The sequence below is a fragment of the Globicephala melas genome, chromosome 5, assembly GCF_963455315.2.
Source record: "Globicephala melas chromosome 5, mGloMel1.2, whole genome shotgun sequence".
Lineage (NCBI taxonomy): Eukaryota > Metazoa > Chordata > Mammalia > Artiodactyla > Delphinidae > Globicephala > Globicephala melas.
Genome location: NC_083318.1, coordinates 63,091,249 through 63,113,102, shown reverse-complemented (window position 1 = coordinate 63,113,102; position 21,854 = coordinate 63,091,249). Strand labels below are relative to the sequence as shown.

General features: G+C 42.5%; 2 protein-coding genes across 3 annotated transcripts in view; one reads left to right on the top strand and one right to left on the bottom strand.

Annotated features, from left to right (window-relative positions):
- The window catches only part of KLF3 (KLF transcription factor 3), a 35,592-nt gene extending 28,605 nt beyond the window's left edge, over nt 1–6,987 (bottom strand). For both annotated transcript variants that reach the window (XM_030881031.2, XM_030881030.2), the window contains exon 1: nt 6,357–6,987. The gene's annotated coding sequence lies outside the window, so the exon portion shown is untranslated. The remainder of the gene's footprint in view (nt 1–6,356) is intronic.
- The window catches only part of LOC132597349 (potassium/sodium hyperpolarization-activated cyclic nucleotide-gated channel 4-like), an 81,360-nt gene continuing 64,913 nt past the window's right edge, over nt 5,408–21,854 (top strand). The window contains exons 1-3 of the mRNA XM_070045513.1: nt 5,408–5,457; nt 5,560–5,777; nt 6,025–6,672. Coding sequence (XP_069901614.1) covers nt 5,408–5,457; nt 5,560–5,777; nt 6,025–6,672 — 916 coding nt within the window. The remainder of the gene's footprint in view (nt 5,458–5,559; nt 5,778–6,024; nt 6,673–21,854) is intronic.

Sequence of the window (21,854 nt, the reverse complement as noted above, 5' to 3'; positions counted from 1 at the left end):
TTATAGTTGGGGCACTCCCCTGGGGCCACGGGCGTGGGGGGTGTGTGCCACACTGGCCCATGGAAGGCAGTGCCATGGGGAGGTTCCAGCAGACAATTACGATTTCCAAGTGACTTTTCAGGTTAGATCACTCTGGACCTACTCCATTTTGTGGCATAACTGAGAAATATGACTGCAATCTTAGATTAGCTCTAATGAGTAGGTGCTCAGTAAATACTTGTGAGATGAATACATGAATGGATGTCAAACTACCCTTCTTACATGCTAGGATAAAATGAAGGGCAAGGGCCTCAGAGTGACTGTACACAAGGGGTTCACACAAGGAAAATCTGCCCAGGGGCCAGTGCAGCTAGCCTTAAAATCATCTTCTAAAACCCGAAACGCAAAGTAAATGTGAAAACTTTACTCAGGAGGCTTGGGAGACAAAACACCCTTGTCTGGAGAACTAAGTGGAACAGGAACTTGAACTTCCTAACGTTAGCGGTTTGGAGGTGCAAAGCTTTGGAAGGTACCAGGGTGTAAAGTGCAAGAACAAACAAAAGAGTGGATTTCAGTGATTAGACTCGGACAACAGTAGTTAGAATGAAGAGCATATGGGACAAAGGAGAAAAACCCCACACTGGATCACAGGTCGCTCTCCAGGGTAGAAGGCGCTGACCTCAGTGTCTGCTGGACCTCTTCTGTCTAGATTTGACCAAACTCCACTGATCTGGGTTGAGACTAGCTCCAGGCCATCTCTGGAGAGCCCCAGGCCTTCTAGAGATTGGCAACCATCTTAAGCATGTCCCAGGTTAAGCTGGGCTCCTTCAGGGTCCTCTTGGAAGGGGGCTGTCTCAGGAGGCACCCCCTTCCGGGAAGAGGGTAAGAGCTAGACCCAGGGTTACACGGAATGCACGGGCTGAAGGGCCACTTAGCTTACTACATTCACTCTCCAGCTCCCCTTAATAATGAGATGGGGGAAGTGATAATGTATTCGGCCTGCCAACACAAAGGAATGAGTTTCCAATGGCTCTAGGAATCTGCTTTGCTAGAGAAAGAAACTTACTATTAAATACTCTGACCAATAGATACAAAATATACTGATAATTTTTTCTAATGTGCCATTTAACTATGGTGATATTCCAGAAAACGCACAGAGCCAGTTAAAAGGATATACATAGAGACATACATATGTGTGTGTGTGTGTGTATATATATATGTATGTGTATATATGTATATACATACATATATTTGCTGTGGGAAAAAACAGTCCTAGTTCTGGTTCAGAAACTGTGTCTATAGCATTGTGTCTCTTATTACTACTAAATTTCAAGGAAGGAGAGTTGAGGAGGGGAAAGCAGGGCTACCTTCCTTAGACAATGCCCTCTCTTATCAGGGCAGACTGCTGTCTGGTTTCCTGTCTCGAGCTCTGGCATTACTGCTTCAGATGAGAAACGGGGTCTAAGAAAGGGACAGATCAGGCTTGAAAATGAGAATGCTAAAAGCCATCCTAATCCTTCCCTTCCAACTCACTCCATCATGAGTTTTGGCTGGAATACTACATATTAGCAAACCAGATATCAATTGTTTTATGTCTCTAGGATTTTTTTTTTTTAAGCTATAACCAATGATAACTGAAGCACTTCAGAAAGAAATCCAATTTCCAGAATAATGTAATTCCTGACACTTAAAGGATGAGGTTGCCTGTTTATTTTTCTTAAACACAACTGGGTGTGAAAACAGAGAGTAAGAACCACTTAAGAAAGCTGTTCATTTTATAGCAGAAATGTTGATTTGGACAAATTAAGAAGGCAAGTATCTAAAAAGGGGGGGTGGTGGAGATAAATGATTTACATGGTTTAGAGATGAAACTATTGTGTTCACCTCCCTCACTTTTTTGGTAATTATAATTACTATCAGACTGGTACAATTTTTCCCAACTGTTTAGCTTACATTTAAAAGCTTGCAGAATTTTTCCTGACAGAACATATTAGATCCTAATCACCTCTATTAACCACCTCCCTCTCCCAACAAATAGGGAGGAAAGAATGATTTGGGGTAAGCCAAATAAAGACTCAGTCTACCAAATCTAGTTGAATTGTTCACAACTTTGGAACTAAACCAAAAAAACTTACTTCAATTTGGGTTACTTATGAATTTAGTTTAAAGGCCTCTTGTCCTACAAGCAGCTTAGTATTGCAAGTTTGCTTCCTCCAAAGAAGAAAGGAAAAATCTTATTGAAACTTTCCAAACTCCCATCTTTTTTCTTGGAAGGTTGTCAATATCCTACTATTTGACCCTAGTAGGTTTCTTAATAGCATATTGTGCATTTCCCTTTTATCTATCAAAGAAAAACGTGATGGGAAGAGATGTTAAAACCAAAGCATTATTATTATTATTATTATTATTACCGATTTGGGGAAGAATAGGTAGGGCCTGATGTGCTTCCTCAGCAACTCATTCCATTAATTCCATTAGAGAACACTGCAGATAATTCCTTTAGATTTTAGAGAAAATCCCCAAATAAGACATTTAAGGGGGAAACTTGTCAAAAGTTTTCTTTTCCAACCTTGTTTTTAAAACTTCATTTCCAGAGAACCAACAGAAAAATAGTTTGTTAAAGTAGGTTTTAAATGGTTAACCCAGAAATTTGCTAACTCACAACTGACAGAATATACCAAAAAAAGGGGGGGGGGTGGATTATGAGAAAGTTGTTACTGTAAAACAATAAAAACAAGAGCATTCTCCTTCTGTCTTCAAAATATAAGGTTAAAAATTTCCAAACTATCATTAAATGAACTTATTCCAGTTCTCCTTTTTTTTGAGCTTTTTATTCTTAGAACAGTTTGGAAATCAGATGTAGCATACAGTCAAATCTTTGTCCTTAAAAAGAAATAATCCTGTAGTACTCTCAATACATCTTATGTTTTGCTTCAATAGAAGATTTCTCCCTTAAAACATAAGCAAGACTTCCAAGTCTGTCCAAGCTGCCAAGGCTGCTTGAGTTCTCCATCCCATGAAGCCTCCTGTGCCTTGAATGTCCTGTGTGAAATGCAAGGGTGAGCCACATCCTTCAGATCATGCTAGATCTTCTTAAACTGTAAGGTGGTAACCCCATCCAAAATTGACAGCTTCAGGGCAAAATGCCTATCTCAAAACAAGAATGAAAAACAAACAAACAAAACAACCTCCTTTAGATTTCTAGCCAACATGCACACACATTTCTTAAAATCACAAGCTGGCAATGATAAACTAAAAAAGGTAAAAGCATTTATTCACCCATACAAACACATGGGAGCAAAGGGTGTATGTGAAAAGGTTAACTGACTTCTCATTATGACATAACACAGGCGTCTTAGGCAATCGTAAGTGTGTAGAGACATGATAACTCCCTGGGTGGGGATAGGGAGTTTAGGGGCAGGGACCACGGCCTGGTCTGGGCTACTGATCTACCAGAAAACAGCCTGAAACAGGAAAGAGCACACATATGCCACTTGGAATGTATGACGCAAACCCCAGCCTTGAAACAAAGAACAGGAAACAGCTCTGCTGGCTGTGCTGGAGAGAAAGCACAGAGAAACATTTAGCCGGCCCTCCCTGACCCTATATTCATGAGCAGCTGGAGTTTTTTAAGACAACAACAGGGGGGTGGAGGTGTTTGTTCTATGGGTGTGAATAATAACACCAGCTTTATACAGGGGACCTGCCATATTTACAAATAGGAGCTTCCACATACAGTAAACACCGTAAGTGAACATGTGATTTTATCATATTCAAGCAGCAGAAACCTTCCTAATTAACACCAGCCTCCCTACCAATTTCTTTTGTCTCTTTCTCCCCCATCCTAATGGATGGTCTCTAGTCACGATCAAATTCTGGGTTAAGGTAATAGGGTAATGATCACTGTTCAGCCTCAGAGCATCAAGAGGAAAATGAGACAGCACAGCTGCTGAGAATTCAGTTGACACTGGGGTCATCCCGCATAACCGAAGTGGGACCAACTGTAAGTGTCCCTGAGCCACAGAACTAAATTCTAAGATGAAGAGTGTGGGACATCTAGAGTCACCCCAAATTTTCACTGTCTTTTTCAACTGCATAGTTACGAAGATACGTCCACACAGCTGCACATCTGTTCGACATGTACACACATTTACAAAAATCCACCTTTTGAGAATCTGATTCTGTTCCTGATATTTCATTTAATCCAAAATTGTTATACAATCTGCAGAATAGAGTATCAATTTGTGTAAGATATCCTAAAATGTCTATTTTTCCTTTAGGTATTTTTAAGGTAGCAAAATCCGCTCACTAGCCTTTTCTGATTTTTCTCTTTATTTTGTTAGCCAGTACTGTTTAACTCAGGTTTCTATTAGCAGAGATTTAAGAATCTGTGTGCAGACATAACTACAGGTAAAAAAAAAAAAAAAAAAGAAAGAAAGAAGAAAAAAAAGGCATCACTGTGTCCATAGCAACCAGAAGATTGGGTTTTAATTTAGAAACTTTGCAGTGAAAAAAACAATAGCTCTCTCCAAAGCTATGTTGTCATGTTTTACCTCTGACAAGGTTCTGTGGTCTAAGCAGTTACTTTTGTTGTTCTCACGTTAGGATTTTCATACTTGCATTCTTCATGCAAACAGAATGCTCCTTACAGCCTATCTTCACTGACCTCATCCACAGTACATTAGGCTGCTTTCTTCTAACAGTTCTGCAGCAAACCCCACTGACTGTAGAAATTGAGATATCAGTTTCTCTAGGGAGCTAAATGAAATTAATCAAACATCCCATTTCAGGTTCTGTTACCAGAATAAGGGCAACTCCCATAATCCATGTTTCAAGTCAGAAGAAACTCATCCACTCTTTTAAAGATACTACTAACTCTTTTAAAGATACTAACTCACAAAATTTTGAAGATGTTAGTGTTATTAAATTGTTTTTTCCCTAGAAGCAAGTCTTCTCTTGGGCTAGGCAGATTATCATCCAGATGGATTTCTCTCTTAAAAATGCTCCTCAAATTCATACATAAAGCACTCAGCAAAGGACAGCACAAAATTGTTCGGTGGAATAACCTATAGTGAACAACTGCCCTATTCCCCACTTGATTTTGCTTAATAATTACAGATACTAAATCTAAATGAACTCAGAATACTACTTCATACTTTTCTCCATATACTAGATTCTTGTGAGAATATAAATACATTTAAGTGTCTTGGATGACATTAATGGAAAAATACATTCTGAGTAAAAAAAAAATTCAGTGTAAAATGTTTATTTTAGTGAAATACAAGAAGGTGAGCAATTACCAATTTCCGTTTAACCTGACTTTAAAAAAAGTCCCATTCACACATTCTTCATCTAGTATTATTGTATATTGCTGTAAAATTTAAAGCAGCGTAGAGTGTTCTCTCTTTTATCTGCCAAAGAAGTAGCTATGACAATTCCAGGTATTGTCTGCCATCTCCAAATAAGCCACTCGGAAAGGTAGGTCCCAAGGGTGCGGGTCCAGGGATCCGTCCCTCAGTCCCCACCCGGCTCGGGTCCCTAACACTGCGGGCAGTTGCCTAAGGCGTTCTCCGCCTCCAGCCACGCTGCAATCCTTGCTCCAGACACTGCGGCAGGTTCTCCTTGCACCGGAGGAGGACTCTCCAAACCCGGCCAGCTCTTTCTCCTGCCCTCGGGAATCCAGACGCCCTGGCAGCTCCTGGGCTCCAGCACCGAGACTGGGATGTTTGCCTTCACTCCCAATCGCCCCAAGTTTCTTCCCAGAAGGCCCGCGAAGCTGCTCCAAGTTTGCTCCGCCGGCGGGTGAGCGACAGCACGCCCCGTCCGAGGAGGGGGGCTGCTGGGGGCGCAGGCGGAGGGCGGGGAGGGGGAGGGGGAGAGCGCGGGGGGTGGGGGAACAGGAGGGGGAGGAGCGGGAGCGCGCGGCCTCTGCGCTACCTTTCTCCAAACAACGTTGCCACACGCGGAGGGAACTGAGATTTCTGGGGCTTTGGAGGGAATCGCGGGCGGGCGGGCGGGCGGCTGTCGGGGGACCACACAGGTGAGCCCCCGCCCGCGCCCTAACTGGGGCCGCGGCAGGCGCCGCCAGCCTCGCTCCCCGCACCCGCCGATCCGCACGGTGGCTCTCCCCAATCCCACACTTTCCACCGCTGAACCCGGGGGCCCCCTCCTCCTCGCCTCCTCCTCCACCCCAACCCCCGGCTGCCTGGAGCTGTTGCACTTTCCCAAGCTCAGGAGCGCCCCAACCTCCGCGCTGCACCCCCAACCCATTCACTGCGCGCCCCCCCTTGGGGGTAAAAAAAAGGAAACCGGACGAGCCGAAAAGGGGGGCAGCGGGAGTCGGGGCGAGAAGGAAAGGTGAGGGAGAGGGGACTTACTTTTCGAGGCGCGGTGCTGAGCGCTGCAGGCGAGAAATAAAGGCCCGGATCCGGGCTGCCTGGAAACCCGCGGATGCAGTGGTGTCAGCGCTCCAGTCCCGGCGGCGTTGGCGGTGGCGGCCGCAGGGGACGGGGACTGGCGCGCGTGCGGCGGGCGCGGCTCGGCTCGGTTCGGCGGGCGCTCGCGCTGCGCTCCAGCTCGGGCCCCGGCTCCGCGCGGCTCCGCTCCTGGCTCCCCTCTGGCTCCTGGCACCAACTCCGGGCAGTCACATGACGCCGGCGCCGCTCGCTCTGCGAGCCTCCCAGGGCTGGCGGGGTAAGTAGAGGCTGGGACCCGGGGTGGGAGGGTCAGGGAGGGGAGAGGGAGCCGCCGCGGCCGCCCGGGCTGGGCGGGTCCCCACCCACTTGGGTGGAGGCAGCCGCCGGAGGGGTCGGCCGAGTCACTAGCGCAAACACGCACCCCGCCCTGCGCCCTTCCCCCGCCACCCTCGCCTCCCGCGCCGCCTCCGCCCCGCCCCGCCCAGTCACCCGGGGACGGCCTGACAGACACTCATTATTCCCCGGAGCCGGGCGCCGCCCCGCCTGCCCAACCTGTCCCGCGAGGCGCGGTGCGGCCGTGGGGCTGGGCGTGCGCGGCCTCCGCCCTCCGCCCGGCCCCGCGCCCCCGCCCTGGAGCCCCCGCCCCAAAGTCCCCTCCCTGTAGCCCTCCGCCCGGGAGCCCGCGGCCCCGCCCGGCCCGGACCCGCCGCCGCGCCGCCGCCCGAGCCCGGGGGGAAGGAAGGGCGGCGCTGGCCGCTCCGGGCGTCACAGCGCTGCAGCCCTCTGCGCCGCTTCCAAAACACACAGCCGGGCTCGCGGGCGAGCCGAGGCGGGGGACCCGGGACTGTCGGGGCCATCAATCAGCCGGCTCCGGCGGGAAGGGCGGCCCCGGGGCGTGGCGGGAAGGGCTGGGCCCCGCGCCCAGCGCGGCCCCTCCTGGGCCCAGCGCAGACAACTCTCTTAAAGAAAAAGCAGAAAAAGGCACCGCTGGTGAAGCAGCGGGTGGACGGGGGCGGATTCGGGAGAGAAAGAGCGGCGAGGAAAGGGAGGGCAGTTAGGGTGACTTAAACCCTAAAATGGTCCGGAGTTTCCAAGGTCGTTAGCCATCCTCTGGCGCGCTTTCTTTGTGCCCGGGGGCGCCGGGGCCCCCTTGTCGCCCGCTCCACGGGGGTGCGGCCCGGCAGGGTGGTGCCCCCACCTCCCGGGACTTTTCTTTGAAGGCCGGGAGACCCTCGAACAAACTTCCCACGGCCGGGCCTGCCGCTGGAGCGTAACGGCGACGGGCGCAGCGGCATTTGCTCAGCCAGGCCTGTCGGAAAACTTGGCAAAGTTCGGTCCAGATCCTCCCGCCCAGAGGGAGAACTCGGGGCGAGCTGAGGGCTCGGAGCGGCGACCTTTCCTTTCGTGTCGCCTCCCTGGGACCGAGCGCGAGGGTCCTCGGGGGAGTTCACAGGAGCCGGGAGGCGGAAACTCGCTTTCTGTCCCAGCCAGGCCCCTGGAAGGACTTTGGAGAGCTTGGTACCCAAGTTTAATGCTTTTCGAGTTTCTTTTTCAGCAGTACTAATGTAATAAAGAATGCAATAAAGAGAACAAAGGACAAATTGGTTCAATTGTTTTAGTCTTGTGCACTGTTTTAAAATGCCCCAGCTGCAGTCTATGGCTTGTTATTGCTTCAAGATGTTTTAAAGTCCCTTTAAGTTCACTATTCTCTCTTTGATGCTTCATCCAGGCATGGTACTACTTAAAACGTAGAGATAGAGTATATTCGGAGCCCCGGCATGTAACTACACAGTATTATAAAATTAGTACCGGGAAACCTCAAATAGTGAAATTGCTTGTTGTAAAAAAAAAATGCGTATACATAAAAGACCACGTGGAAAACACCCAGAATGGACACCGGTTTATGTGCCATCATACTGTCCCATAAGATTAATCTTTAAAATGTAAAGGGATGAGGTTGTTTGTTTGTTTGTTTGTTTTAGTGAATAAAGACAAATACAAGGGAAAAAGTTGGATTCGGGTCAATTACTAATTGCAACCCATTGATCACTGACACCGTTAAATGTCTGATTAGACGACTTAGCTGAGAAAAAACAACAACATATTAGTGATGACTGGTGAAATTGTTTTGCATTTCTGTGCCTCGCTCATAGTGGGGTCTCAAAAACTACAGGCTTCACTCAGGGGACACAGTAATGAAAACCTGAAGAGAAGATTGAAGTAGGTTTATCTGATAGGGAGGGGCTTTGATATGAAAGATGCGGGAGGGAGGAGAGAAGTCATAAAAAAGATTAATTAATGAACACAACTGTGTTCAGTGCCCTGTGGGAGACAGCTCAACATAACTTGTCCAAAAATGAATCCATCCAGTGAAGGACACCACCATCCCTCCAGGTGCCCCAACCAGAACTGCCTGAAGTCATCCTTAACTCCTCCCCCCTCCCTCGCTGGTCACAGTCCTGTGGTTCACTGAATCCCTGACCTCCTCAATCAACACCCACTCCTTGGCCACCACCCTGGCCCAGCCTATTGCCACAGTGTCTTGTTGGTCATCCTGTTTGCAGCGTGGCTGAAGTGTGGGTAAGGGATTGGAGCAAAGGATTAAGAATGCCTTTTTCTAAAATGCAAACCTAAACGTGTCAAACCCTTCAATGGCTTCTCTCTGGATAAAGTCCAAGAGTTTAGCCCCAATGTTGACCTGACCTTCACCTGTCATTATAAACTCATCTCTACCTGGGCTCCCCTCCCACTCTTTTCTCCAGCAACAATGAGCTTCTTTCCTTTGCTTTCCTCCAACTCTCTGTCTCCACCTCTGGCCCTTTGCACATGCTCATTTTTCTAGCTGGACTAGCCTCCTTGGCTTTCTCCCCAACTCCTGACCTCCACTCTCATTTCCCTAAATTCTATTCATCCTTTAAATGACATCTTCAATGAAATTTATCTTTTCTTACTACCATCCCTCACCCCACCTTTGGATGAGTGGAGGTGCTCCCTGATAGCACCCAGGCTTCACCTCTTTTTATTCTTTCTTGTAATTGACTCTTTACCTCTCTATGTCACTGAAATAGAAACTCTGTGAGGGCACGGACCTTGTCTTTTTAGCAAAATTGTATTCTTATGGCTCAGATGTTCAATGAATGTTTGTAAAATGAGTAAGTGTGAACTATGAATTGAGAAGAAGTCATTCAGACCAAAAAGATGAGAGGGGGCTTCAGGGTGGCAAGTGGCCATAAACTGTACCTTTGAAATAGTGAGGGAGAGGGAAGAAGGAGTTCCCCTCACTGTTTTTAAGGAGATGGTACAAAGTGGTGTCTAGGTCTTTTTATTCCTAATACTAGTACAGTGCCTGGCACAAGCTTTGGTACTGGATAAATCCATATATCCTGGGTAAATGAAATATCTCAAGCTTGGTCCTTCCAGTAGCTGCTTCACTGCTGCTCTTTGAGGATAGCAGGCTAGTCTGATTTAGGTTTGGTGCAGCATGTGCTCAGGGAAGGGTACCCCTCCCTGGAGCCAGCATCATTCCTCCCAACCAATCATTGCAATCGTTTTTGCTGGTGAGTGGAGAGAACCATGTCTATGTGACCTGGTTCTGGCCAGTGGGACCTGTAGGGAAGTGTGCTGGGGCTTATGGAAAATGTTTCTTCCTGATGAATGGAAACTCTTGTAAGGATAACCCCCCAGACCTGCTTTGGAAGTTATGTGAGGGTGTGATGCTTGAAGCTATGGCAGCCGTCTTGTAGTCATGAGGGGAAAGCAAGATTTCAGATTTCCATACAGATAGTTCTTTCTTTCAACATTAGTTTTCAGATCAAATATTACATCTTTAGGAATGACCACACAATCTAAAATATCCCTCCCTTCCTCATTCAATGTCTAGTTCTCCTTGCTTTTTTTTTTTTTAACCTTTTCTCCCCATTATAACCTGGGCTCCATGAGAGCAAGGACACTGTCTTCTTCACTCCTTTTTGAATTATGACTTTTTCCAGGTATACGCCCAGGAGTGGATTCCTGGCTCATATGATAGTTCCATTTTTAGTTTTCGAAGGAACCTCCATACTGTTCTCCATAGTGACTCCACCAATTTACAGTCCCACCAATAGTGTAGGAGGGTTTCCTTTTCTCTGCACCCTCTTGTCTTCTTCAGTGCTGTTTCCCAAACTCCTGGAACAGTGTCTGGCAAATATAAGTTGTTCCAAAAATATTTGTTGATTAACAGATGACAACTAAACAATAACACTATGTTGAGATTGATTCAGAGCCTAGTGGATACAAGCCACTATAAACCTCCACTTTCTCTTTCAGGGCTTATATCACAGTTAGTTCCATTTCAGGCAATCTCTTTCTGATACACAGACACATATTCTTGAGATTCTTTCTCCCTCCTCCACTCTCTTTCAGAGTTTTTCCATTCTTTCCCCAGGAAAGTTTCTCCTCCTTGTGTGATGATGGACTGAGTTATGAAGGCAGAAAATTGTCACGTGCTTGTGAAATTATGATCAACACAGACACATCTACCCTAAAGGAAAATGTATGTTTTTTTTCTCCTTTCTTTTTCTTCCAGCTTTATTGAGATGTTATTGATCTATAACATATGTAATTTTAAGGTGTACAATATGATGATTAGATACACATATATATTGCAAAGTGATAACCACAATAAAGTTAGTTAACACCTCCATCCCCTCACGTAATTACTTTTTTTTTTCTGGTGGTAATAAAATTTAAGATCTACTCTTAACAACTTCTTTCAAGTATAGAATACAATTTGTTTATTATATACATGATGCTGTACATTAGATTCCCAGACCTTATTCATCTTCTAGCTGGAAGTTTGTATCCTTTGACCAGCTTCTCCCCATTTCCCTCACCTCCCAGTTTCAGGCAACCACCATTCTACTGTTTCTATGAATTTGGCTTTTTCAGATTTCACATGTAAGTGAGACCATACAGTATTTGTCTTTCTCTGTCTGACATTTCACTTAGGATAATGCCCTTGAAGTCCATCCATGTTGTTGCAAAAGGCAGGATTTCCTTCTTTTTTAATGGCTGAGTGATAGTCCAGTGTGTGCGTGTGTGTGAGTGTGTGTGTATCACATTTTCTTTACCCATTCATCTGTTGATGGACACTTGGGTTGTTTCCATACCTTGCCTATTATAAATAATGCAGCAATGAACATGGGAGTACAAATACCTCTTTGAGATAGTGATTTCATTTCCTTTGGATATGTACCCAGAAATGAGATTGCTGTATAATACGGTCGTTCTATCTTTAGTTTTCTGAGGAACCTCCACAGTGATTTCCATAGTGGCTGTATCAATTTATATTCTCAAGAAGAGTACACAAGGGTTCCCTTTTCTCTAATCCTCACCAACACTTGTTATTCTTGTGTTTTTGATAATAGCCATTCTAACAGGTGTGAGGTGGTATCTCACTGTGATTTTGATTTGCAGTTCCCTGATGATTAGTGATGTCAAGCACCTTTTCATCCACTTGTTGGCCATTTGTATGTCCTCTTTGGAAAAAATGTTTATTTAAGTACTTTGCCCATTTTTAAAACTATTTTTTGTTTGTTTTTGTTTTTTACTGTCGAGTTATATGAGTTCCTTATTCAATTTGGATATTAACCCCTCATCAAATAGATGGTTTGCAGATATTTTCTCCCCTTTCATAGGTTGCTTTTTCATTTTGTTGATGGTTTCCTTTGCTGTGCGGAAGCCTTTTAGTTTGATGTAATCCCACTTGTTAATTTTTTCTTTTGTTCTTTGTGCTTTTGGTGTCATAGCCAAAAAATTGTTGCCAAGACCAACGTCAAGGAGATTTTTCCTTATGTTTTCTTCTAGTAGTTTTATGTTTTTATGTCTTACGTTTAAGTCTTTAATCCATTCAGAGTTAACTTTTGTGTGTAGTGTAAGATAGGGGTCCAGTCTATTCTTTTGCATGTGAATATCCAGTTTTCCTAATATCATTTTTATTAAAGAGATTGTCATTTTCCCACTGAGTATTCTTGACTCCTTTATCAAATATCACTGTCTATCTACATGTGGATTTATTTCTGGGCTCTCAATTCTGTTCCATTGTTCTATGTGTCTGTTTCTATGCTGGTACCATACTGTTTTGATTATTATAGCTTTGTAACATAGTTTTCAAATCAGGAATTGTGATGCCTCCAACTTTACTCTTTCTCAGAATTGCAAAGCCACATGTTTTGAAGTAAAATTAGAAATGCTAGACTAAGGGTCACCCATCTCAAAAGCATTACAAAGGGTGCAGAGATTCTCTTTAGCATCTCTACAAGTTTTCACTAATATTCTCCATCCGTCCATCCAACCAACCATCCAATTTAGGATTGCCAGGAAATACTGAGGTTGAGTTAGGTGACCATGACTTTTAATAAAGATCAAAATGGTATGTGTCCTGCACACCCAACCCAGGAGCTCTCATTATTTCTAATGCAGGTGGACAATTGAAATTGTCCTGGATTATGTTTGACAGAACAATGCAATTGAAGGACAGTAGTACAAAAATAGTTGAAATGTTGGATATTGGAATCTGAGCTGGAGAGCTAAAACAGAAGGACACTCTAGAGATCTGGGCAAAGGATCAGTGAACTGGACATTTCAAGTAGGTCGGAGAATGGGTGTGTTGGGAATAATGTAATGAATGACCTGGAAGGTTAGAAGGTGAGTTCCCAGAGAGTGGGGATATATGAGTTTAACATTTAAAGGAGATGCATGCTATCCCCAGGGGTAGCATGGTTCAGGGTGTGCCTGTGGGAGTGGGAGAAGAGATGGGTGGAGAATATCCCTGAAAATGAGGAGACGAAGGAACAGAAAGAATGGGGTATTAAATGTGGTTCCATGTGGATGCTGAAATTACTCATAATTTTGTCCAGATTGGGGAATCAAGAGTAAGACCTAGGTCCTCAGGCTACATCTTGATTTCCCAAGAGACTGGTGAATGATAGCAACCAGGAGAGAATGATTAGATATATCCTCCTTTTTGTATAGTGAAAACTGCTTTCCTTGAATCATGATTATTCAAGTTAAAAATAATCACTTGTATTTGGTTGTTTTTATTGGTTATTGTACGAGTAAAATATATCAATAGTTTTATTTTCTACTTTTTATTGCAGATATACTATTTCTGCTTCACTGAGTGTTCAGATTGGCTTTGGGGGACTTATCAGGGATCTTAAACATTATTTATAACATTTATTTCAAAGGGAAATGAATTGTAATTCCCAAGTCAATGACCTACACATGTAAAAATGGAGAATGTAACTTATTTCTAAGAGAATGGGAGACCCACAAAGTAAGATAAACTACTTCTCATCTTTCAGCTTGTTTTGGAATGAGCCTTACTCGTTATGTTTCCAAAACTCTCCTCTATATTATGGAAAATGTATTGGCATTTAAATCCTGGATTTGGGTTATTTTGGTAAGTACTGGTTGAATATTTGCTATAGGTCTGGGGTGGGTGTAGGAGTGCAAGAAATATGTATATGATCCCTGTGTTCAAGAGATTTGAAAGAATATATATATTTGCTTAATTAATTATTACACAATGCAGAATATAATGAGCCAAATTTAGAAAAGAACCCTTATATGGGTGTTAAAAGGATAAAAAGGTAAACTGATTCATTCAAAAACTACGAGTATTCTTGTGCAGTTTGGGCCTTGTCTTCAAGGAGTTTATAGGTTTGCAAAAGAAATCACATTGGTCAGGAAAATCCCCAAAATCTTCATGGAGGAGGTGATAAACAGTGACAGAACTTCACTGCTGGAGGGAGAGGGGGCTCCACACTGCATTTTGGAGTCTGGAGAGGCGCCCAGGGGCCCAGGATTTGGTGGTGGAGGGGTGGTGGGTGGGGTGGACGAACCACGTGGTATAAGGCAAGCTAGGAAAGGTCAGCTGAGGCTGTGCTGGGGGGAAAATGCAATGCCAAAGAGATGCAATTTTTTCCAGCAGACTTTGGGAAACCGTGGAAGGTTTCTGAACAAGTGAGATGCATGATAGCATATAAAATGACATTAAATATAAATAACTCTAATGGAAAGTTCCACCAGTGCAGTGCAGGAGGCAGCAACTATGGCGCGTGTGCCGTGGGGAGAAACACATATATATGTGTGTGTGCGCACACCATCTCTTTCACTCGAAACACACACACACACACACACACACACACACTCACACATCTTCCCTCTTCAGTAACTAAGCCAGCAGAGGGATGTTGTGCGAATTATACCCTAGGGAAGTGGCCTCGCTGCCTTCCTTTTTCAGCCGATTCCAAGCGTGTAGCATGCTTACCTCCAAATCCTGAACTGTGACATGTGAAGCGTTTCCCTCTGTGTAAAAGCCCAGTTGCACCAGTTTCCCTGGTACTTACTGGGGAAGAAGGCTTCAACTTTCATTCCTTAGCTTCCCAATCTGGCAAGCCTGTCCACACTCACAAGTGCCTTACAAGTTTGCTGATACGTCTAGAAAAATAATAAGCATATGGTGGGATCACATGAACAGTAGAGAATTCTTCATTGCCCTTGTAATAGAAGAAGATTTGCTAACAGCAGACAATATTGAAATCATAATAATGTAATAGCAAAGTGATAAGAGTGAAGGTGATTTTTTTTTTTTTTTTTGCCATTCAATGCTCTTATGTGCCTTTTTTTCTTTAGTGGGCGTATATTACTTTTGTTATAAGAAGTGTGCTTCTTTAAATAGCTAAGAAAGTAATGTGCACGCTGTGTGTAATTAAATGTAGGGCCTGAAGCACAGTTTTACAAGGTGGCCCCTTGAAGGCACCCGGAGTCAGAGGTGTGGTTCTGCGCCTGTGAGTTTTGAGGTGGGGGGGCGTATGGGGGGCTGTGGGTGGAAAGGGAGGGGCTCTAGGAGGTGAGGTCGCGGGACAGGGTGACCATCTTCCTTTATTGATTGTTTGGCTTTTTAACTGCTGCTTGAATCTGTGCACGTTCTTGGAACTGAGATTCTTCCTCAAAATAGCGTGTATTTGCTTTAAAAGCGACTCCAAAGAGAAAAAGTTAAAAAACAAAACAAAACCGAAAAACCAGAAAACCCAGCACACTGGACTGAATAGAGCCAAAGTTCCTATTTCTCAAGAGACAGAAATATACTTCCCAGAGCACAAGGTCCACCCACCCTCTCCCCGTGGTCTTTCGCCAGGATCTGTTGATTCAACGGGAAACAGGAGTGTCAGCAGTTGTGCTGAATGTGAATATGTGGGAGATTACCTTCGCCTCCCCAAGCGCCATTAATACAGGGGGGCTTGTCGTCCCAGCCAGCAGGGGCTAGCTTCTCTCAGGTTTCTTTAAGCTACATTTGTTTGTCTGTTATTATTCTTAAAGTTTTCTGGGTAACTATAAGCAACAGACCTTGTTAGTTCCTCTTCAGATTGCCCACTACTCCCCACCCTTATTTCTCACCTCCTGGCATCCTGTTTGTCTCCCTGACTCTGTCCCCCAGCCCATCCCCACCCCAACTCAGCTACCGGCCCTTTTAGCCATGTTTTTCTTCTCTTGGTTAGTTACTTTTAAATTTCTATTTTTATGTGTTCTCATACCAAAGAAGGCACGGCATATATTCAATTTTTAATTCACTGACTTGTGCTTTCTTCTATCATGAACACCTCTAAATTATGTCTCAGTGTGTATTCCAGTGTTTGCCTCCCTCCACCCCTTTTCTTGAAGACACTGTATTTTCAGGAGGGGATAAAAAGGAAATATGGGGGAACTTTGAACTATGTACAGTACTTTTTGGGTGATCTTTGCCTATTTAAAGTTACTCAGTTATGATATGGACAAGAAAGATCTACAATGTATACTGTGTTTATGCTATCAGTATAATCTTTAGTTTATTATATTTTAAAGAATATTTTAGCCAGTCAGCAGTTTTACATGAGCTGTTTAGACTTACATTTCAATTTTGTTCATTATCGTTGCAAATGGATCTGTTACTTAATGAACATTATGGATTCTAGCACCTCTTAAGTTTAGCAGGTTTATGAGAAATATTTAAAAAATTTTTTGGAATACCATCATAAAAGAAGTCATCAGTACCACTGAATATACAATTCTGCCTAGTAGTCACAGTATCTTCATAGAAAATTCACTTTCTAAAAAAAAGAGGGAAACACTTTCAAAACTCATTGAATACAATTTTTGCTACACAGTAATTTATGTAACCAATTTCCTTTTCTGTGCTGGAGATAAGAAATATAAAGATTCAAAAGAAGCTGAAATTAACAATGGTGGAATCCTAAACTCATTTCTCTTAGTATTTTGTGGCTGTCAGAAAAATGAAGATTTCCCCCAGGCTCACACAAGTTTTTCTCCTTTCCCATTTGTGCGTTTACTTGGCACAATTTTCAAATAAAATTCACTGTATTTCACTTAGTCCTGAGAAGATGAGGGCATTTTAGAGAAGTTCCCAAGATTCAGGAGGATACAGGAAAGGCCTTTTTTTTATATATATGTAATTTTGGCTGCTTTGGGTCTTCCTTGCTCCGCGTGGGCTTTCTCTAGTTGCAGTGAGCAGGGGCTACTCTTCGTTTGGTGTGCTGGCTTCTCATTGCGGTGGCTTCTCTTGTTGCCCAGGCTCCAGGCATGCGGGCTTCAGTAGTCGCAGCACATGGGCTCAGTAGTTGCGGCATGCGGGCCCTAGAGCGTGCGGGCTTCAGTAGTTGTGTAGTGTGGGCTCAGTAGTTGTGGCACACGGGCTTAGTTGCTCCGCGGCATGTGGGCTCTTCCCGGACCAGGGATCGAACCCTTGTCCTCTGACTAGGCAGGCAGATTCTTAACCACTGCGCCACCAGAAATTCCCAGGAAATGTCTTGATGAGGATTTATTTACCATGTTTCAGGAGAGATACTGTTGGTAGAATCTGTTTGCTTTCCCTCACCAAATATCTCGAGGTGTTCCCCATTCTGCTGCATTTGAAAGAACCTTTCCAAAGTCCAGTCCTTGATACTTTGCGGTTTTGATTAGGTGGTAGTGCTATCAAATGAGTAGTGCTATTTGTATGACAAAATTTGTCATACTTCTTAATGTATTCCCTTTGACTTTCTTCTGTACTTGAAGCAAAAGTACCTTTAGATTCTTTAAAAAAAAAAGAGTTAATTTAATCTAGACCATTTGGTACAGATGACCCGACAAAGATGTATTGTCTAATTCAGACACAGTGATTGCTATGCCTGATGCCCTCCCTAATAACACTGTTGATTATGTTATTTCAATTCTAGATAGCAATCTTTCTATTCTATAGTCTTTAGAAACTAAAGAAGGAAGGCAAAGTTTGTTTATCTTATTTTAAAGAAAACCTTTCCTGTATCATTTTTTTTAAATAAAATGTGTATAATTCAAATTTTCTTTTTGAATCTAAAAAAGGCATCTTTCAAAAATTAAAGAAAAATTGCTTTTATCAGTAGAATTACCTCCCTCCTCAGCTCCCCAGGGCTGGGGTTCGGCGTAACTGCTGACTATGCCGTTTTCCAATGACATAATTTTATAATCTACAATATTTGCTGGACCTCTACTTAGATAGGGGTAGAATTAAGTAATTACAACATCCCTGTCCTCAGAGACCTTTCAATCTAAAATGGAAACCAGAAAGATATCTTCACCCAAAGATAACCGATGGTATGAGGAAGTAGATGATATGTTTTTTTAAAAAGTAGTCCAAATAAATAAATAAATATCTGAAGCCAAATAAGCCTTGGCTTCAGAGGGTCAGCAAAGGCTTCATGTGGGAGGAGGGATTTGAGTTGAGCCTGGTGTATCTGGAACAGATGCAGAGACCACAGTGGTTCCAGCAAAGTGTGGAAGACTTGGAGAAAAGAGGTTGGAAAAGCAAGTGAGAGCTGTATGTACGGTGCTTCAATTTAGGTCAAGGGGTAGGGACATCAAACAGTTGGCAACTTATTCTACCAAAGCTGGATTTTCCCAGACCAGCTTGAATTTCATGACATTTGCCCTCTTCAATTGAGGTGATTGTCAAGTGTGATTTAATATTGAAAGTTTTACACTGCTTACATAAATATACTTACAGAAGTTTTTTTTTCAACCTATGTCCTGATTTGGTATTTGGGAAATAGCATCATTTATTCAGTCTTCAAATATTTGCTAAATATCTTGTGCCAAGTACAGGACTGGACATTTATGTAATAGTTCAACAATTACTAGGCGCTTGCTCTGTGTCAGGCTCTGTTCTAAGCACTCAGGGTACATCACTGAACAAAAAGAAAAGAAAAACCTCTGCTTTCATGGAGCTTTCATTCCAGTGGTATATTAGTTTGCTAGGAATGCCACAGACTAAGTGTCTTAAACAACAGAAGTTTATTTTTTCACATATCTGGAGGCTAGAAATCTGAGATGAAGTGGTCCGCAGAATTGGTTCCTTGTTAGGGCCGTGACGGCAGGATCTGTTCCAGACCTGGATCCTTGGCTTGTAAGATGGTCTCTTCCTATGTCTTCACATTGTCTTCCCTCTGTACTTGTCTGTGTCCAGATTTCCTCTTCTTATAAGGACACCAGACATATTGGATTAGGGCCTACCCTAATCCTCATTTTAACTTAATTACTCCATTAAAGACCCTATCTCCAAATATGGTCATATTCTGAGGTATTGGATGTTAGGACTTCAACATATGGATTTGGCCAAGGGGGTGGGCATGGGACACAATTCAGCCCATAATAGGTGGGCATCGATGACAGAGCAGTGAATGAAGCCTAGAACTCAGGTGGTCCTGGTTACAGTGTGCCAGGCACTGTACCTGGCACACTCATAGGCATCATTGCATTTAGTGCTATAACCAGCCTGTGAAGTAAGTATTGCTGACCCCACTTTATAATGAGGAAACTGAGGGCAGACCACATTTAGTTCGTATGGGGGTTTGCTTTAGTGATACTGTGTTTAATGTTTTCACTGGATTGAAACCTTGGCAATGGAAAGTGAGCCACAGCTAAATGTATAGAGCATATATTTAGGGCTAGTTCAGATTTAGAACTGACAATTTCTAGTTGTTAGTATAGAGGGTGGAGGGTTTTTTTTTTTTACATTTGGTTCTAAGAATAAAACAAAAGATAGGAGTAATCTTTGACAATTTTCTCTCTGAAGATAGTTCAATATGTTGTATTATGTGATAACATTATATATAATAATATATTTATTATAACTAAAATATAAATAATATATTTATTATAAATAAATGTAATTATTTATAATGAATATATAATTATCTAGTATATAAATTCTACAGTTTACATAGCAATGATCATTTTCCTTTTGATTATATAGGTTTAAATGAAGTTATAGATCCTTTCTAACCTTTACCCTTGATTTATGTCCAGACTAGCAAACCTGCCTTGGCACTGCCTCTATGGAGGGAATCCTCCTCATATTATCTGTTTTGCCTGTTGAACTAACCTTGCTGCTCCTCTGGTGGACAGATTCAGGTTCAGCAAAATTATGGAGGACCAACCATCATGTGGGAGGCCACTTCACATAAATCCATGCTTCTCATAAATATGGAAAACCAAAGGATAATACAAGGCATTTTTTATGAGCATCCATTTTGTTCAATTATTTTATGGGAAAAAATTTAAGTAAATTAGCAGTGAACAATTTAAAACATAATTTAAATACTGAAACAATATAGGTATATATTATAGTATAAAATATAAACTTTCAAGATGAAACCTATTTCAAAAAAGTTGCTTTTGTTTTGAGTGTGCCTTCAGTTCAACAGAGATGTGAACTACAACCCCCACCCCACTTTCCTGAGGGGTTCTTGGGAGAAAACCTTTGAGAAGTTCTGAATAATTTCTTCATTGAAGCTTCATAACAACCATGTGAGGTGTATTATCCTCATTTGAGAGATCAGAAGCTTGGATAAGTTATCTTGCCCTAATTAAGACAACAAGTAAACAACAGAGGCAGGTGTTAAACTCAGACTTTATGATTCCAATTCCAAGGCATTTTTAAAATTTTTATTTTATTTTTCAATTTAAAGTATAATTGATTTACAATGCTGTGTTAGTTTCAGGTGTACAGTAATATATATATATATTATTTTTCAGATTCTTTTCCATTATAGGTTATTACAAGATATTAAATATAGTTCCCTGTGCTATACAGTAGGTCCTTGTTAGTTATCTATTTTATATATAGTAGTGTGTATCTGTTAATCCCAAACTCCTAATTTATCCTCCCCTCTTCCCATTTGGTAACCATAAGTTTGTCTTCTATGTCTGTGAGTTTGTTTCTGTTTTGTAAATAAATTCACTTGTATCAGTTTTTTTAGATTCCATGTATAAGTGATATCATATGGTATTTATCCTTCTCTGTCTGATTTCACTTAGTATGGTAATCTCTAGGTCTATCCATGTTGCTGCAAATGGCATTATTTCATTCTCTTTATGGCTAAGTAATATTCCATTGTATGTATGTATCACATCTTTATCCATTCATCTGTCGATGTACATGTAGGTTGCTTCTGTGTCTTGGCTATTTCCAGGGCATTTTATATTGCACTACAGCCATTCCTTGAATTAATAGGCCTCAATCCTCATGAGGCTGGATAAGCCTCACAGCTTTGCATTTCCCCATGTCCCAACCTCATTCGCTCATGGATTCATGCACTTATTTGTGCATTTAGTCAACAAATATTTATTGGGAGCTTCACATGTGCCAAACTTTATTCTGGGCCCTAAAGACAGAGTAGTTAGCAAAAAAAGGCATAGTTCTTTCCCTCAGGGAGCCTATAGTCTAGTGGGGAACAGATATTAAACAAATAATTGCCAAAAATATTGTTTACAAACTGTGGTAAGTGTTATAAAGGAAAAATATAGAGTGCCAAGAGAGGAAAAAATGGATGATTTAATTTAGATTAATAGTCAGAAAAGCCCTCTTTAAGAAAGTCACCTTTAACTTGTGGTCTTACACATGAGTTAGCTAGAGGAAAACTTATCTGCACTTTAAATAGTTACAAATTGACATCCTACAAAATCCAACACTATAATTCCCTCTATCTTCATTATTCCTTCTTTGTCTGTAATAAGACTGAATTCTCACCCTCAGCCATCAATTTATCCTTTTCTATTATATTCTTCTGACTGTCCATCCATCCATCCATCATCCATCCATCCATCCACCCAATCTTCATTGAACATCTACAATGTCCCCGGCACTATTGTGCCCCCAATCCTTTACTTTTCCGTCTTCTCTCTCCTCTCCTTTTCTCTCCTTTGACTGCTTTAACCTTCTGCCCCTTTATTTGATTCTTGGATAGCCTATTTTTGACCCACATCTTCAGTGTTATACCCTTCCCAGTCCTTTCTGTCACTCCTCTCCCCTTTGGCTAAACTATCACTTCTCATCTTATTTTCAACAAATAGATTGTTTCCCCACATTTTTCTGAAAATTTTCTAATCAGGTACAAAAAAATT